Source organism: Eleginops maclovinus, chromosome 11 (genome assembly GCF_036324505.1).
Source record: "Eleginops maclovinus isolate JMC-PN-2008 ecotype Puerto Natales chromosome 11, JC_Emac_rtc_rv5, whole genome shotgun sequence".
Lineage (NCBI taxonomy): Eukaryota > Metazoa > Chordata > Actinopteri > Perciformes > Eleginopidae > Eleginops > Eleginops maclovinus.
The window spans coordinates 11,300,308-11,319,474 of record NC_086359.1 but is presented as its reverse complement, the minus strand read 5'-3'; the positions used below and the strand labels follow the sequence as shown (position 1 = coordinate 11,319,474).

Below are 19,167 nucleotides of genomic sequence, written 5' to 3'. Positions count from 1 at the left end.
AAATGTCACAAAACCACATTGTGGTTGATTGAGTATATATGACTAAGATGTAATGTCTAGGAATTATGCAGCGTGCTGCATTTTTTAGAAACATTTAATTTCCTTTTCAAGCTGAGAACACACAAACAAACGTTCCCAGCCCCCAATGAAAAGACATCAAACATTCGGCGAATGACTTTCACACTGTTAAGTCAAAGACATCGCTGTTAGAATTACGATGCTGCTCTGACTACAGGGTGCACTTAGATTTATCCAGATTACAGACAAATAAACCAAACATGTTTGATAAAATGGTGACACCGTCTGACTGATCTGAGGTTCACTGGAGAGGCAAGATAATGAATCCTGGACTGCAAATAAATATAAGGTCACTGTGTATGACCATCAATATCTTTATGGACTGCATTTGCCACATTTAATCAGAAACATCGATGGTGGATATTTTGGAGGTATGCTATGAGATTATCCTGTGTTAATAATCCAATACAAATTAAATAGAGAACAACTTTCAACTGCAATATATGGACACAATAATAGAAGAAGAGTTGAAAATTAGTAAGGTGTTTTTTATTTTATTCAAATATCAAAACTGTGGATACATTTTTAGATCAAATTACAATGGCAATAACCTGAGAATGTGATTATTAATAATAGTAAAAAACAGTAATATCCTCATTTACCTAACTGTTATCTCTAAGGTCTTATCTCCATCTCACCCCTCTTAAAGTGTGCTCCAGCCAAAAAGAAAAGTGTGCAACTCATTTACTCACCAACACCAGTAACAGGAGTGAATTGTGCCTTTGTTTAGGTGGGGTAAACTTTAATCATTGTTAGAATTAGCTTTAAAATGACACGGTCTTCTTTTGACTTGTGCTCATCCCTCATTCTGCATGTAGCTCTTATTCTCTTTCTTCATCCTAAAGTCTGTATCTCACAGTATTTTTTTCACCAGTTACATCATGTTTGGACATAAAAGATGTTATTCTCTCTGGTGAATAGAGAGTGGAGATAGCAACAGGACAGCCTTCCCGGTAGAATAAATAAAAAGCTAAATCTTTGCATGGTTTTAATTAAACTGATAACACTGACATACGACACTGTTTTATCAGGAAGAAGGGGGGCAGATGCAAAATAATGTAAAAACAAAAAAGTGATTATGTATTTGTCTTATCACAAGCCATGTTCACTGCACACAGTAATTGTATTTTATGATTTTGTGCCCGCTGCACAATTTATAATTCCCCTTTCCAATGATGGCTTATGTTTCCTATAGTGCTCCAAACACCCCACCAAGAACACTTTGGATTAGCGAAATATTGCCGCGGAGAACATTTTGACAAAACCCATAGCACATCCGGTACACACTCACAGCTCCACACTCATTCACTAACTCGTTCTCTCTATGCCAGACATGAGTGTCAGCCAAACAGTGCTATTTGCTGGAGCAGGACTGGCACTTCTCCAGACCATGGGGGTAGCAGGCTTGGCAACGTAGATCACTGATGGACTCATTGAAGCGGTTCGCCAGCATGGACAGCTTGCTGCCATGACACAGAGAGCAGGGAGCGCAGCCCGAGCCGCCACAATGCTGGCAGCTGTCCGCCTCCTGGAGACAGAAGAAACACATTAGTGGGGTGAGGGAGAGGAGAAAGAGGAGGGGAAAGAGAGCATCTGTAAGGTTATTCAAAAGGGTAAAAAAAATGGAGGAAGAGGTAAGAATGGGTGGCAAAACAAGAGACATATGGAAAGAGATTGAATTGACCACCAAAGTTGGAAGGACAGTTTTCTCAACCTAATTTAAAAATCATCTGCAATTGCTGAATATATTGTATTTTAACTAGTGCAAAATAAAAACTTTCCTCGAGAAAATCGAACAAGCAGACTGACGGGATCCTTCCATTCTAGTTAGATGAAGTGTAAACTGCATACATAATCTACAATAAACCACAGTTTTGCATTAAATACAATTACTTCTTTATACACTGCAACTGTTACAGAGCGGTTTAACTTGCATCAGAGCAATCAAGCTTATCTGGTCGGCCTGCTGGCAGACACAAAACAACCTTTATGACAACCAATGGTCGAATGGTTCCAATATTATTTATAATTAAACACCTTTGGTAAGTAGCTGTGTTGCATGATAATGTTTGACCAGCCGGTCATTTACACAGCCAGCTGGTCATTACAACAAAATTTGCAAGAACGTGTGGCTGCCTGTAGATTATCGATTACAGGAAGGGTGAATACAAGGACCGTGAATTTCTCCAAGCAACCCGAGTCTTGCCGGAGTATTTAGGTATCAGAGAAACAGAATGGCATTCACTTCTTGAATATATACTGCTTAGCATAAAATGCTAAGCAGTATATATTGGCTACAAGTAAGCCAGATGTAAATAAAAAGTCTGGAAAGCCTTTTTGTTAACACTACTTGATACACGTCAGAATATAATTTACCTTGGTACCAACCTGCAATAAATCAACAAGTAATGGGGTTAAAATCGATCCAAAACTGTACTTTATGCACATAAGCATTTCAATTAGCAAAAGTTGATGTTTTGACATTTTTAGTATATCCAACCCACATCAATTTAAGATGCACTTTGGGTTTAATGATAAAATGACATGCAAAATAAAATAGAGACATCTGTGTTTGAAATAAAGAAACCAAAGTTACAAAATATTAACTACCTTAGATTGTGGGTAAGAAAAGCAAAGATGATAAGGAACAGAACATAGCAGAGTGAGATTGCCAAATAATGAAAGAAAAAGCTGAGAACAAACTTTTTTTTTTCCAGAGGAAGAAAAAAACAAGAAAATGAGAAAATAACGAGAGGGGTGAGAAAAGAATGGAGGTAGTGAGGGGAAGAGAACAGTAATCAGTCGAGGAGGTGAGAAGGAGGAGATAATAGCGATCGGGGTATCCTTCTGGGCTGGCAAGTGGCAGGCAAATGCTGCAAGGGCAGAGTAAAACTGTGGACTCATCAGTATGTGTTCACAGTTGACAGATAACACTAGGACAATGGGGTGGTGGTTGTTGCAGCGGGGGGGGGGGGGGGGGGGGGGGGGGGGTGGTAACAGGGATAGGAAAGAGAAGGGGTACAAATAAGGTGGCAGTTACAAGGAAACACAGAGGAGATTGTGGGATGAAAATAAACACCCCTCTGTTTACAAATTACAACAATATGGCTGCAGACGACCCTGCAGTTACACTCTCGAAAGACAAAGTGAAGACAGGAGGGTTGAAGACATATGCCGAGATAGAGATGGGGGGACATGATGAGACTGTTAATAGCGAGAAACAGGAGCAGGGTGATGGGAACCACACCACTGAGAATAATTTGGCCATGCATCATTACCTTGGTCTCTGTGTCACTGATCTGTTTCTCTTCCCCGCCCGGTGCACACAGAGCTTTAGCCCTCCTCCTGCTCCCTCTCTCTCTGGCCTTTGGGTATCCCTCCAATTCCAAAGGAGGCCCTGTGTGGTGCCGTGAAACTTCAGGCTTCCTCGGTGGTGCTCTGATGATGCGCAGATTGCTGGTGTAGATGATTATTTTGCCAAAATCCAACACTGAGGACTGAAGGAAACAGAACTTGTCAGAGTATCCTACATCTTTTAATAATAACAGCTGGTGCATCATACCATAAGGTAATTGAGATGTTTCTGTTTGATACTTACAACAATTCCCAGATTCCATTCCTACAACTAACAGAGCTTACCCACATTTAGCTGTGGGCTTCATGTGTGGGTGAGAAGAGGTTTTCTAGTTGAATGTATCTGAAGAAACATACCCCGTGTGCAATACACAACATGCTTTGAAGTGTTGTTCAGGCTTCTGTTTGTAGACAATTGGAAATACTACAACTCTCTCTCTGATGACAAAGCTTTCTTATTTGTGATTGTCTGAAGAGAAATCCATTATCTTTGATACTCTTAAGCACATTTTTGGATTAAAATCAATCAATATAATTAGCATTTGGTTGTCCATGGGAATGAAACTACCTTGTATGTAACGTATATATATCACTGGTAGCTTAAAACAACCTTAATTATAGTTGAGGATGTAGAAGTGCTACAACACTGTGTCACAAAAGTGAAATTATCTCTAGGAATATTAACCAGGATAAATATTTGTGAATATAAGTCAGTGATTTCTTGACTAATTCCTCACATTTCTGAGTGCCTGAACTCGTAATTTTTTCGCAATACTGTTTGACATAATATTTGTTTGCAAATATCAAACATTGTGAAATAAAGTCAGATAAAATAGTGTTTTGTTCCAGTGTATCTCCCTCATTATAACACAGACAGAGAAAGCATATTGGGAAAGAACTCATTAGAGCTACTTGACAGTAGGGGTCCTCCACCAGGACCACCGTGCCGTCTCTTTCAATAATTCCATAAAAGGATAAACTAAAATCCAGATTGCTGTTTTCAACTGATAAATGTGATAAATGCTGGCCTTGGTCACCAGGGCCATGCGTGCCTTTGTTTAGAGGATAAAAGAATGAAACTGACACTAAGCCAGCAGGCGATGTAGCTGACCTCCCTCTCTGCCGGCTGCACTAATGAAGCCACTGCCTCAGCGGATCAGTAACAGTGGCTTTTTCCTTTCAGAGGAACAATTTTGTAGTTGTTGTTATTAAACTTTAATAGTTGAGCAATTTTCATAGAACAGCATGTAGTTGGGGTGGTAATTACCCTAAGACTATTCTCATTTTCTATTTTAAGGCTTTATTGCTTGTTCTGTTCTAGAGATGTATTATATTAAGTAACTCTGCGTTGGCTGGTAATTGTGTTTATTTTGGCGTGTATGTTTGCATTCAGCATATGTACACTTGCAATGCTCTGTGGGGTTTAAATACCAACGCTTCCAAGGAGCTGTGATACTTTCTTATTATAATTCTCTTTATGTTAATTTATCCAAAGAGATGTTGCAAAGTGATCATTCTCCAGAATTAGAAACTTAACATTCAAAGGGTGTCATAAACTAACTAAAGTGTTGATGGAATTTTTCTGTGGGTGAGTTCTGAAATAAATAGCACACTAATCCTACATATGTTGATTTGACAATGTTTTACGTTGTACGTCACAGTTTCTAATACAAAACTGTAATTCTTATAAGATCACATTAAAGTTATATGTTGCTTTGAAAGACATTTTAATTAACATTCAGCAAAAATCTTCATATTTTAGATTGTAAACTGCACTGGGGAATTGATTAAGACAGTCATAAAAAGGTCTCAGTACTTGACATTCAGACAGAAAATGACATTGCTAGTGGGAAATCAAATCTAAGCTGATCTTAATTAATATCAAAATGTAGAAAATTAAAACCGACAGCCGCATTGCTTACCTGGGCATCTCCCTCTGCTTCCTCTGTCGGACCTGAAGCAGGCTTGTAGCTTCCCATTCCTCTGTATACGTTTATTCTCTGGGCAATCAGCCCTGTCGGAGGATAAACACCTGGGTACAGAACAAAACATGTTGTCATTTTAGACTGAGATTAAAGGTCCAGGTTTCAGGCATAAACAGCACATATTACCGATACTGTGATGCGATTTTTGAATTCTGTATAGATTTGGTCAACTTTGAGACCAGTTACTACCTGGCTAATTATGAACACCTAGCTAGCTGCGTTAGCATTGCATCCTTCTCTTACTAAATCTTTCTCTTGACAATTTTCAACTTGTACTTGTTTTGTGGTGCAGTTACTGGTCCCAGCCAAGAAATGGTTAAACTGTCAGAGGTTTAAATGTATTGTATTTGATTATCCAGATAAACAAATGAGCTCTATGGGATGTTGGTATAGGCTGTTACCTAAAACATTTAAGTTTATCAGCAATTATCTTTGAAACTGGTAATTTTTCACGGTTCCCATTTGCATGAACTCTTCTGTTTCAATGCATTGCATATTATCTGCCAGAATAGTGCAAAACTGCAATAACATTGCACTCAAAAACAAGCTAGATTCTAATTTAGCTATTTTGTTTACTCCATCATGACAGCAGAAAGAATATCTGTCTTATATAAGAGGGTGAGAAAAACAACTTGTTTCTTAGCTCAGCATGTTCTACTTCTCAGTAAGCAAAAGATGACATGAAAAAGATAGGAGGGCAATTGAGACTGAATTTTGTAGCCTTGACATATTCCAAATCACACTACAAAGATAGCTGTAACACTAAATATTAGAAAAGTGTGTATCCAAGCTGGAAGCTTCACAGTGCCCACAAATATAAGCAAATACTGCACAGAGGAGTTTCAATCATACACACCCATTATATATGACCTTGAATGAAAAACATGTCAAAACAATTTCACAGAAACCACTCCAACGTGTAGGCTAGGGTAGCAGATACAAACGTAATACAGGCCCTACACATTGTATTAGTATTACAGCCCACACACACAAACCAGAGCGCAGTCATGCATATGAAGAAGACACAACGGTAGTGTGTTACACGATGATAAAAACCCACTTGCTTGGTCCCCGTGAGCATCCTCAAAGCCACAGAGCTGCTCCACCTCCAGGTGGCTGGGGGGGATCTTGCGGTGGACGAAGCTGTGAGGGTATTTTTCCTCGGGACTATCCAGCTCCTGCCCGTCCTCGTACACGTGCTTCAGCACTCGACCGCTGTAGGACGACGCCAGCTTGAACCTCACCTACGGTTTTGGGTTGAAGGTGACATGTTTTACTTCCTTCCCCAAGCTGGTTTTGAATGAAAATGTGCTGAAAAGTGCCTCATTTGCATATCGTGCTAGCATAGAAATTATTATGAGTAGAAAGAAACTGCTGTTTAAGGAGACAAGAGGGGTGCATACAGACATTTGCAGTATCCTAAAATACAAAATAAGATCCTGCTTCTTTCCCTTTTTCAGCTTTGACAACATAAGATGAAGTGTAAAGCTGAATCTTCAAGGACTGTAGCCTTAGTTTTTTGTTTGTTGTTATTTCAAGCAATGACATTAAAGCAACTGCAAATCAAAACAGGAAGATATGACCTCAATGTGTCTTTTTCTTAACATATAACCAAATACTAAACTCAACTACAAATACTCCTTTTAATAAGAGCTAGTTGATCTGTAAATAACTCACTAACCTTTCTGGGCTTGGTACCTTCATAGTGTTGATCCAGTTTTCTCTGGAGTTCCTCCATGGTGGCTATTTGAGGAGGGGATGCTGTGAGACCGTCAGTCCATCCAAAAAGCTCCTCACCTGGGGCAAATTCACATCAGCTGGTGGTGCCTGATGTGGAGAAAGAATGTACTGATAAGTGGATGAAAGAATGGAGAGATATACAAGAGCGTAGAGCTGCGATAGAGGAGTGGGTGGATGCCTGGATAAGAAAGCGTTCTCCATGTGTCTTGCTTCCTGAGTTTGAGTGTATCTGCTGTTTTAAGGGACCACCTTTTAGCTGCCGGTGCTAAATTATTCAAGATAGATCGTGTGTACAAAAGGGTGGTTGAGAAACCAGAAGCTCCATCATCAAATACTTATGATAACCAGAATAGAATTTATTTAGAGCCAACGTGGAGCATTGTGCGTGCGTGTGTGTGTGTGTGTGTGTGTGTGTGTGTGTGTGTGTGTGTGTGTGTGTGTGTGTGTGTGTGTGTGTGTGTGTGTGTGTGTGTGTGTGTGTGTGTGTGTGTGTGTGTGTGTGTGTGTGTGTGTGTGTGTGTGTGTAAGAAAAAGAAAGAGAGAGTGAGGCTGTGTGTGGGAGATGTGAGATGGTGGTAGGAGTGCCTGTCATTGGACTGGAGCCGAGTGTACCAGTGATGAAAAGTGAAAATGACATTTGAAAACCTCTGTCAAATATATTAATGGTCACAAAGCTTAGAGTGAGATTTCCATGACATCTACCATTTAGTACTTTGTGTTGTTTAAACACATGTCTTACTGTAATACAGACAGACCAAACCTTAGAACGTTTTTCAGTCCAGACATTTAAACTAAGGTGACCCGTTAAGACGCTCTCAAAAACATTCAGCGTTAAATTCAACATGACTAATATGTGTAACCTTTCCTCTTACAGCCAAACAACAACACAATAACTCTGTGATTAGTTTAAGTCAAAAGAAAAGTTTATCTAAGTTTGAAAAAAATATAATATAATTTGATGCCAATTGCAGTAAAAACATTAGTAGCATACAATTAAACTTGTTCCCTCACATCGTAATTACTTGAAATGGTGAGTCAGACAATTAGCGTTTAAACTTAAGCACCATGTGCTAAGGCATTCCTCTCAAGTATAATGGATTCAATTTTTTGCTAAATTAAATATAATTATATAGCATTCAACTTTAAATTACCCACTTAGTGTGACGAAGGGTTACGATGCATTACATACAGTGTAAAGAACAGTTATATCAGGTACTGTAGGTAGGTGAGGTTCATATTTTTTGTATGGCTTCTAAGCATTTTCCAATTATGAAAAATGCATGTTTTATATAATTAATAAAAACCTGGGCTGGGACAGAGCCTTTCTGTTCTCTTATTAGATTGTCAATAAATAAAGCCATAGAAAAGAGACATTCCACAGCCCTTTTTTACAGCAGACATTTTGACTTATCTTAGTAAGAAAAGCTGCAGTGGCTCTTTTCTATTCAACCTTTTCAATAAGTCAAGATAGTGTGACAGAGAGCCAGCATGCACACTGCAAGGATCCTGAGTCTGAAACAGCTGAATATAATTCATCCATTATTCAATTTACTATCTTAAACTTCTTTCCACATCTTTTTTAACCATACAAAATCCTAATAAAGTTATTGGTGAGCTTTGTGAATGAACAACTGTGAATCACATGTTGTGTATAACAGTCAAATGACCCACGTAGTGTTATATTTACTTTTGAAAAAAATGACTCCTGCCACTAACCTTATGTTTAACACATTTTAGAATCAGGAGTAATTCACTGTTCAAAAGCATGACCTTTAAATACAATGTTTACTGAGCAGCTCCCTGAAAGTGTGTATGAAGCAAGAAAACATCATTGATTTTTGCTATTTAAGTCATCATAAGTATAGCTCACATCTCTAATGTTGCATACTAGCCTGTTTGACTCTTATTATCTCTGATAATGTATGATTCAAGCCATCAGCTTCCTTTAAGCATCAATTTCTAACCAGTTCAGAGGCTTATTAAAGATTTCAATGACAGCTTTGGAAGCCAGCCCTGAACTCCACATAACTTTTTCCTGAGTAAATCGTATGAGCTATAAATACTTATATATAACATTTGAATTATTTTTAAACTGCTGATGGCATTGGCAAAACAAATTCTGCACCTTCAAGAGGCCGTTTTAAAAGAACAAACGCTAAATCCAACAAATGGATGCCATTAGCCCTGTGCATATCGAGATCAATCTTACAATTATCCTTACAGATGAGTGTTATTAAGCTTCAACGGATGGTTTAAAAATAGAGGGGGAGCGAGAGAGTATACACAGACCCTCTTGTCTCTTCCCCGACCAAGAGTTAGCTTAATCAGATTGCAGAACAAGCAAGTGTGGTCACTCAAGCGAGAAATTGTTTTGGGTGCATCACAAAAAAATAACCATTTAATGTGCCAGGATCCTCGCTGCTTTCAGTTTAAATGATTGCCACTGTAAATGTGCCTCCCTGAGTCTCCACATTAACAGTTCATGTACATTCTATCATCCCCATTAACCTCCCTAAATACAATATGCAGTATGAGCTTCATTGCTCAGGTACAGTACACGCTCTCTGCTAGCTATAGATCCTCATCTAATCCCTCTTCAGTGCTCTGATGGTAAAGATCCAAACTGTGAAATAATAGTTTGGGTATTCGGTATGCTAGTACATAATGCATTTGGACCCGAGAGCAAAAGCCAAGACAAGCCTCATTGAGCTGCAAATTTCATCTAGAACATAAGTCTATGCCCCAGGTGGCCTGTATACTACTTCTGTTTTGAATGGGTAAATTAGATTTGAAACTCTTAAAGCTTTGTCCATGAACCAGGTATGATCCATTAAGTAAATGCTGGTCCACTCTTGATGTTTAGCAGCTACTGTACTACTTACTGGGCATCAGTAGATGTTAATTACGGTACAGGTTTTTATTTGCTGATTATAAGCCACCCAGGGTCCATTTGCACCTTAAGGAAGTCTCAATGTGAGGGCAGCATACATCCCTGCCACACATATCTGCAAGATGCTTTCTGTTGTACTCCCCCTCACTATCTATAGCTCTCAATTTTCTCTCTGAAGGTTTGCCCTCAGAAAGAAAGAAAGATTAAACTGTCACATTTTAAAAGATCCCTATTCAATATTTTGTCTGCATTATTTCTGTAACCCTCCATGGGGAATAGTATTGATTGACTCTCAAATCAGCCTCACCGATTTTCAGGGAAAGTCAGAAACTCTGCTTCAAATTGCCATAGTGGTCATTATGTTGAAGGTACATGGGAGACTTTTGGGAAAGGTGGAAATATTCTCAATGTACGAGGTGTTTTTAACGATGAACTGTCCCCTAGGGTCCGCAGACTTGTTGTGTTGCCATTTTAAACAGAAATCCCGACTATTCTACATCCTCTCCCTCTTCCTCCCATTTCTGCAGCAAATCCAGATTGCCATTTTTGACTCTGCCCTCAGGTGGCTGACAGGCAGCAGCAGGAAAAAAGAAACATGAGATAGAGAGAAGGGGGGATGGGGACAGAGATGAAACAAGTGAAAAAGTTCAATTAGAGATGGATGGGACTATGAGAGTGAACCAAGGAGAGACACGAGACGATTGAGGAAGCTACAGATGAATGAACCAAAGACACCTATGCAACATCCTCTCTAAAGGTTACAGACAAATACAGAGAAACGATTGGCAGCTCAGACAATATAGAAAGGCTGAAGTTCATCAAATTAACAAGCATCTTTCTCACTAAAAGTTGTGTTACTCTGTTACAGCCACGACCGAATGGATTAAATTATCAGTATGTCGCTTGTTGACAGGGCCAAGTTTATAAGCTGTTCAAAGATAAGGATATAAGATATCATATGAGGGATCACACTCAATATGTCCTGCAGAATTGTTGAGTTTTTATTATTGTATCAGGGGACATGAAACTTCATATACATTTGCAAATGATTTCCTTGACCTTCTAGAATGAAGGAAACCAAATTCACAAATATTACTACAAAAAGCTATCATGTGTAACTTTTAGAAACCACACAAAAAGTCCAATATGATTTGGCCATGCTTTCTTATAAAGAAACTAGTCAAAGAGAAACAATTTTAGATTAAATTGACTTGAGAATGTTATATTACTTGCAAGGACTGGATAAGGTTAAATGGCACCTCGTAATAAAATGCATTAATAAGCTTAATTTGGTGATAAAAAAAGAAAAGAAAAGTACAATCTACACAGCACAAGTTTTCCAAGTTTACAAAGACATTAACATGATGACAAAGCTGAATTAATATGCGTTATATAAGTTTTAAATAGAACTACTAAAGCATTTAAACTTCATTATCTTAATTAGAGTGTCTATCAAATGATAGATGTTGCAAGTCACAGTCAAGTTAATATTTAATATTTCAATGGGACTGATTTTCTATCTCGTTTTAATTAGCTTTGTTGCTGGTGGCTGTGATGATGTTCAGCTCTTATGAAACCCTAGACCCGTGCTGCAACTTGCGGCAACACAGACCTGTGACCCCCACTCTCCCCCACACTAATTTCAGCCAAAGAAAAAAAAAAGATCTCTCTCAAAAAATGATGCACGAGTCTCCATCAATTGCAATAGCAGCCCGAAATGAGGACAGCAGCAGCAACAGGAGTCGGGGAAATGAACCGGCAGGAATCAGCAGCTGCTTTGTTAAGGTGTGATTTTATTGAAAGGCCTGTTTGGAAATGTGTTGAGTTAAAGTCTTTTTTTTTCTTCAAATGTTCACTCTGATCATGGCTACAACACTGGAAATGTGGGTATTTTATCACGTAAACTAAAAAAAATGAATGGAATATTACAAACAGATTGCCATGACAACAACTCCTATCCCACCTGACACCTGAAACTGATATGGGGCGCACACAGACACCGAACTGCACTGCTCCGCATGAACAGCTTCACCTACAATAACAAGAACAGGAAGAAGGGAAACGATAAGCTGACATCCTTACAGGATCGTTCCTGTTAGGGCTGACCGAGGACAAACTCTCAGACCTGATCTTAATTGTAACCTGTTACAAGCCAGGCATGCTGTACTTGTGTTGTTGTTGTTTTCCCTCCTGCTCTTCTCTCTTCTTAGTTACACTATCTTAGTGGATTGATGCCACCCCTGTGTTTTGCTTTGTAGAGTTCTTAGAGAGTGAGGGTTTTTGTTTGAGTTTTTGTTTCTAAGGATAGACTTAGAGATAGGCCTTGTTTCGTTATATGTATTCCTTTTGTCTGGCACAATCTCCCTCGTCTCTTCCTCCTCACTTAAAGAACTTTTGTGGCAGTATTCTGTTCTAAAAGGAATACACATTTTTGTTAACTTTCACTCTGACTCCCTCTGTCATTCGTTGTTGTGTGTCACTGTCCCCTGGTCACTTAGACCTTGGTGGGGGCCTAAATTACAACTTTAATGCAAAGTGGCATGGACCCTCATCTTATAAACAGAGCATATATACCAAGTAAAGAGGAGGACAGAGAGGTAGACCACTAATGGGTAAACAAAAAGAAGAGATAACAAGAAACGTACTCCAACCCGCCCTAAAGCATACCAGTGGGACTCTGTTACACGGCTGGGCTGTCAGAACGACCTAAAGTCACCATCAATAAGACCTCTGCTGCTACACCCCCGAGACAATCACATGCAACAGCTGGAGAAACACTACCTCAGTGGAGGAGGAAGAACCATGGAAGAGACTTAATTAATTTCATGTGTTGAAAACTGAAGCACTTTTAAGACAACTGAGTAAACTACTGTGTATTTTATCAAATGCATGCTCCACACAATAAGGAGTCGTTCTTTCCAAATGATAGATATGTTTTCTTTACGTATCGACAGGTAACATTTTTCTTCCTCATCCTTTATCTGTTCCAAACCACTGTCATGTCGTAATGTATGAGGAAAACTTGCGACAGTCAAACCTTTCTTATTAGCATAATAAAAGGCTAACAGAGACAACCGCATAATCCATCATTGTGGAACATGGGGGTTATTAAAATGTCACACTATTTCTGTAGGCCAATTTAGACAACTTTTGGAAGCAATGTAAATGTGCAGTGAAATATCTCAGAGTTGACAACCCTTAAACTACTTAGTTCAAATTTAATTAGGCAGTGAATGTAGGCAGAGCCAAATATCCTTTTTAAATATTTGAATTACATAAATGATCAATGCAGAGGCAATTTCTTGCAAGGCCCAGTGTTTTATAGTCTTACTGAGTATATTAATTTAGTATAGTTTATTGGACTTGGATGTAATCCTAAATAAATCCATGAGCACAATTTGGCCTATTCAGAATCAACCTTTACGGTTAATAAAATACCTACAATATTTTACATTAAATTGTACTGGGTGACAAATAACAACAATCAGCAATTAAAAAAGTCCATGCTTTATCGCTGTTTCTACAGGGAAGCAATACAAGTATGGGAATAAACAGCATGCCCAGAATGTATCTCTTGTTCAAAAAGAACACCTGGTTGTGAAGTTGAATGAGGATTTGATTCAGATAAGCTAAAGGGAGAAATACAAAAGTGGACATGGCAAACATCAGAGTCTGTTGGTAACGTTTTAACTCGTAACTATAGACGTTTTTTTAAAAAAATGTTTATACGTCAACCTGAGCTAATTTACCTTCCTTCAAGTCTCAACGTTTATAGTCAGTGTGTTTTTGGTGATTGTATGTCCTGTGAGATAAGAGTTTTTGTTTTTGTTTCCAGAAATAACCAAAGGAGCAACAGGAAATTGAGACAGCCAAATGCCCTCCATCTAATGGGTTTTCTTGGCTTTCAAAAGAGGCCCTTCTTTCAAGAGGGTCTGGCTGCATTGAAAGAGAGACGGTATTGGCAGATGTCACTTGCGAAGAGGGAGTTTACTCTTGAGTAAAATCAAGTCAACAGCCAACGGAAATCCAACACAAACACAATGGCAGCCCACAGAAATTTGAGGATCAGAAAGTATGTCCAGCACTATCAAAAGGCATAGTTTGAAATACCACAGCTGCTATCTCCATTTACTCATATTGACAACATGGCATCAACAAAAAGTGAATAAAATAACGGAGAAGCAATACTTGTTTTAGTGTGATGTAAATAATATCAGAGAACAACATTAATCTTAGAGTTGTTTGTCTCCTGTCTCCTTCTGTATACTTTCTTTCATGGCTGCTGGGGAGTAAACCCACAACTGTGTTGAAGTGGATTGCGAAGAGCTTTGATTCGTTGTTCTTTCACTTAACCACTCCAGCACTCTTTGATTTAGGTTGTTTGTTAAACATGATAGGAGCTTCATAATTTAACTTTGACATGAGTCGTTCTGTTTCAAGGGGAATGCTTAAGTCCGTAGTGGCTCCCAACACAAGAGGATGAACCTTTGAAACGTAAGGGCCTTCTTTTAAGGATCACAGTTTAAGTTGGTCTCAAATTATATATATGATATTAAACATTTAACTTCCTAGTTTTTTGGGTTCTAAAACTTTATTCCTGTCAAGAATGCACATCCCTTCTAATTTGAATTTAATGCAAGTGATGGGAAGCATCAACAATCCTCTTTCTGTGAAAAATCTGTGGTATATTATGCATGCATTTTGTTACCATCCCTCTAATGGAGCTCAGCAAGAAGACACTTTTTAGGGAAACAAAAAAGAGAAATGTTAACAAAACAATCTGATGTTTAAACAAACAAAAAGCAAACAGTAACTCACTCCTGACGAAGCGATCCATGGGAGATTACGTTTTACACAATGAATGTCAGAAATTAATTAACTTACATAGTGAACTAATTTGCTCTCTGTTGCCATATGTTACCTACCACAACAAGTCTGCAAACTTCTGGAAAGACATTTTGTGAATATACAAATTCAGCAAATGAATTCTCTAAGGTGTCAAGTTTGTTTTCCACTCTCACCGTCTTTCCGCAATTTATCTTTCCCCATTTCCCATCCAGCATTATAATTGGTCTAATAATGATGAAGATGAAAGCCTGTGGCTGGGCCTCTGTGCTCAGTCTATCAAGTCCACAAGGCACTTTAACCTCTCATAGATTTCCATTATTCATCGTGGGGAGAACTGAATGCTCTACACACTATTCAGATTAATTCTACTTTTGAAAGGAAAACATTAGCGATTGTCACGGTAGATTCTGAAAGAATATTAGAGGGTTTATATTTTTATGAATTCTCTAACAAAATGTGCTACAGGTAAAAGTTGGAAGACATATTTTTTTCTTCAATTCATCATTATGAAGTAAACGTTGAAGGAATAATGACAATGATCAGCACTTTGGATAGGCTCGCTTGCTTTCACTCTGCAATCCTGTCTCCCACCTTGTATTAACACCTGGGAAGATGAAGGTTTGATATAATCACACTAAAGGAAATCATCGAACATTGTGCAACCAAGACATGAAGAGGATAGCTTTGTTTTTTTCCCCGGTGGCTATTGTATGCCCAGGGAGCTATGGGGGAAAAATAAGAGAAAGTCAACCCGCGAAAACAAAAAAGCCCTGTTGACTAAGGAGGGAAAAAAAGGCAAACCCAACTTACTTGAGAGGGTTACAAATAACATTGAGTTGGTCTGCTTTTTAAAGGTAACAACAAAAAAGAAGGAAAAGCAATCCAGTTGTCTTGGCAGCTCAGTTGTGTTTACATCCCATTTGTGGTAAAAGGATTTCCAAACAAATCCACAGATGACCTTAAGAGGGATATATCACTGTACATCTTTAATAACCTGAGCATGCACAGTGGGATTATGGAGGAGAAATGACAAAACAACAAGCACCCCCTTATATTTATTATAGCATAGGCTGCTGTCTTATCACTGAAGGCTTTTTCAGTTTCAACCTCCTCAGGAAATATTACTGCTCCTCAATAATCCTTAACCCAAAACAATATGTAGACACAAGATGCAGGAAGAAACACCATATACATTATATGTGTTATCTTTAGTTGTATTTATTAGATTCATTATATATTCATTTTGTATGTCGGCAGTTGTAAACTATAGCAGGAGACATTTCTAAACACTTAACTTTTCTTCCCGTGATCTTGTAGCTAATATTTCCTTTTTTCACATCAAAAAGCAGCTTACCATGTCTTGCTTGGCTCGGTTGTCTCCTTGCAGGTTCTGTCTATTTAGCCTCATACTCCTCCTGAATCCAGTACATAAGCCCAAAACAAGAGATGTCACCACAAATGCATGCACAAAAGAAAATATGAATAGAATAAAGTAGAAAGACCTGTAATAACATAAACCAAACAGTTAAAGTCATGTCTGTTTTGGTGTGTTAAAGAGGAAAGTGGTGAAAAAGAACACTGGAAAAGCACCTGCTAGCCTACTGAAGCATAGTGAGCAATAAAGCAATGGCTAGGTTAAACAATGTAACATCTTGTGATCAATGCTACTGCTAACATTCTGCCAACATAAAGAAATTACAAAAAATAAGAAAACACATATACAAATAAAAAAACAACATACCACTTGACTATTTTTTGATAAAGCTGTCTCAAAAACAGATTACAGCAGGTGAAAGCAGAAAATATGTAACAAAATATCACAAATATTGTCGAAGGGAGTGATTGTGAAGTGTGGTTGGTATGAGCAGTGCAAATACGTTGATGCTTTTCCATGAAGTGTCATTGGGAAAATATGGAAAAAACACAAAACAAAGACAAAATAGAAAGACATGCCAACAGGGCCGGCGATTTGGCTTCAGACTCAAATGTACAATGTAAATTAAAAAATAGTACTTTAAAAATAGAGTTGGTGCTACAACTCCCATTCACAATCAGCAGGGTGCAATGTTCTGTTTCTACCACTGCTTAAAAACCTTTTACGCAGTGTTGATTTAACCCTTTATTTTAACAGATACAAATACTGGATTCTTACCATCAGGAGGACTATGAATGTTTTAACCATTAACCTTAAATCTGATGTATAAGAATTTAGCTGTATTTCGAGCCTCAGCTGCTAAAGATGTAACAAACATTAGCTTCTTTCTTAAATGCATAAACACACACAAGTCTACATTATGACAAGTCAGAGCTGATCATACATCATGCCGGATGTTATCTCTCAACGCTTTTCCCCTCCACAACTCTTCCCCCACCCTGACCTCCATTTCTACTCTCCTCCCTTTAGTCTCCCTGTCTTTTCCTCCCTCTTAACATGATTTGCCTGTCACACCCTCACATCCCTGAGGTCTCCCCCTTCTATACAGAGTCCTCTTTCAGCTCCATATCTATATATTAGACATATCTGCCATATACATCTGTTATACGTAATATATGCATCTGTCCATACCTCCTCATTCAACAGTGTAAAGTATTTAAATACTCTCAATGTATTCCACAGATGTATATATTTCACATCCTCAAATCTTTAGTGTTGTTATTGTAAATATTCTTCTCTCTTTTTGCACTATTTTATTTACCTTATTTGCACCATGTATGTTGAGTTGTTGGAGGAGCACGCGACATAAGATTTTCATTGCCAACATATACGTTGTATATGCTGTGCATATGACCAATAAAACTTTGAAACCTTGAAACCTTGAAACCTTTTGTACTCTCAGGAGAGATGCAATTGTGAAAACCAGATTTACACATCCGATTTATTTGAAACTCAGGTTCTTCTCTTAAGCTGGGGCTTCTGAGGGCCCATTGCACAAACCCCTCCTCTACAGAGGCAGCTTTAATTGCACATGGTTGTCTGCATGATTACCAAGCGCAGATAAAATATGACATAAATTCATAGTGATAGATGACGCACAGAGGGGGGAAGGGAGATTCAGCAAAGCGGGGTAGAAATGAAGGTAGAGAAAATACTTCAGAAAGCAATGGAGATGGAAAGACCAAGAGAGACACGTGTGTGTGAAGTCAAGAGGTCTGATTTCATGAAAACCATTATCAATATCTACAGGGGTTGACAGTTATATTTTCAAACTGATAAAATGTTGGTCTATGAAATTAAATGGACCTGCACTCTAATCACACTGAGGCAATATTCTGATAATTGCAACCGTCAAATATCACCTCCAACAGATTATCTTATTGGCATTAATGTTATAATGAGAGCACATTGTTTCTGTCAATTAAAGGCCACCAATTTATAACACAACAGAAGTCTGGAAGGGCACATGGACTATCACAGATGACCTTTCTGTCTACAGTTTTTTTATTGTTCCATTGTATACAAGAATATTGCCAGTTTAAAGGGAAATGTTTATCTGGAATTAGACGCTAGCATTGGAATGAAAAGCTGTTCCAAGTTGTGTGATGTTAAAAAACATTACATAATCATTAAATTAGTGTAACATGCAGTATCTGTAGATTTTAAAATAGCTTTGGCCAATGGAAAATGTATTACCATGCCACAATTTTCTTTGTACACAAGGTGGGTAATATGTGTATATGACAACAAGACATCGTTTTTATAAAGCATAGACACAAGTTATCACATTTAGCTGCATGTAATGTAACCTTTGTACAACCATTTGGCAACATTGTGTAATTTGAACAGTAAGAGTCCCTATTCATTTGTTTTATTAAGCTAATCTTGTTTTGGGCATAAAGCAACAAGGGTAGGATCCAAATCCACAGAAAAGTAGTCTAGAGATTAAATGACAATAATAATAAATGTCATGAGCTTACTGGCATGTGTAGAAAAGTCCAAACGGAGATTAGAGTCCGAGACCGAATAGAAAACATTGCAGGATGAAAGTGCAAGGAAAACCCGATTCCAGCATGTGTCTCTCTGGACACTGGAGACAGGTGAGAGTGTAGGAGGGGAAGGTCAGGTGACTGTAGGGGCTGGATGTGGAGTCATGTGACTGGGGCAGGTGGAAAAGTCTGAGAGCACCTGGTGGATGGAAGGAGAATTGCAATGATGCCATAGAAGGGCATGGGTAAGACGGGTGACTGAAGGGAGGGACAGAGGGGAAGAATGAATATATTTTTTAAAGGACTGACTGAGGCACATAGATTGAAAAAAATTGATGTGAAGTCTGG

At 38.4% G+C, this 19,167-nt stretch overlaps 1 protein-coding gene across 2 annotated transcripts; it reads right to left on the bottom strand.

Annotated features, from left to right (window-relative positions):
• Positions 1-675: 675 nt before the first annotated feature.
• Positions 676-18,945, bottom strand: LOC134872566 (glutaredoxin domain-containing cysteine-rich protein 2). 2 transcript variants are annotated; one of them, XM_063895938.1, is made up of 7 exons: positions 18,811-18,945; positions 16,250-16,310; positions 7,099-7,244; positions 6,478-6,661; positions 5,355-5,464; positions 3,357-3,575; positions 676-1,606 (listed from the first exon to the last, which is right to left on the bottom strand). In XM_063895938.1, the coding sequence occupies exons 3-7, from the start codon at positions 7,153-7,155 to the stop codon at positions 1,433-1,435; spliced, it is 744 nt and encodes a 247-aa protein (XP_063752008.1). In that variant the 5' UTR covers positions 7,156-7,244; positions 16,250-16,310; positions 18,811-18,945; the 3' UTR covers positions 676-1,432. The 2 variants fall into 2 exon arrangements, with proteins under 2 accessions (XP_063752008.1, XP_063752009.1); XM_063895939.1 differs by lacking the exon at positions 16,250-16,310 and having other exon boundaries at positions 18,811-18,884.
• Between the last annotated feature and the right edge of the window lie 222 nt (positions 18,946-19,167).

Excerpts from the sequence above, each read along its gene's own strand:
- LOC134872566 (XM_063895938.1), bottom strand. The coding sequence starts at position 7,155 with ATGGAGGAACTCCAGAGAAAACTGGATCAACACTATGAAGGTACCAAG. Across the intron at positions 6,662-7,098 it reads AAGGTACCAAGCCCAGAAAG|GTGAGGTTCAAGCTGGCGTC; the intron begins GTTAGTGAGTTA and ends CCAAAACCGTAG. Across the intron at positions 1,607-3,356 it reads TCAGTGACACAGAGACCAAG|GAGGCGGACAGCTGCCAGCA; the intron begins GTAATGATGCAT and ends TTCTGTCTCCAG.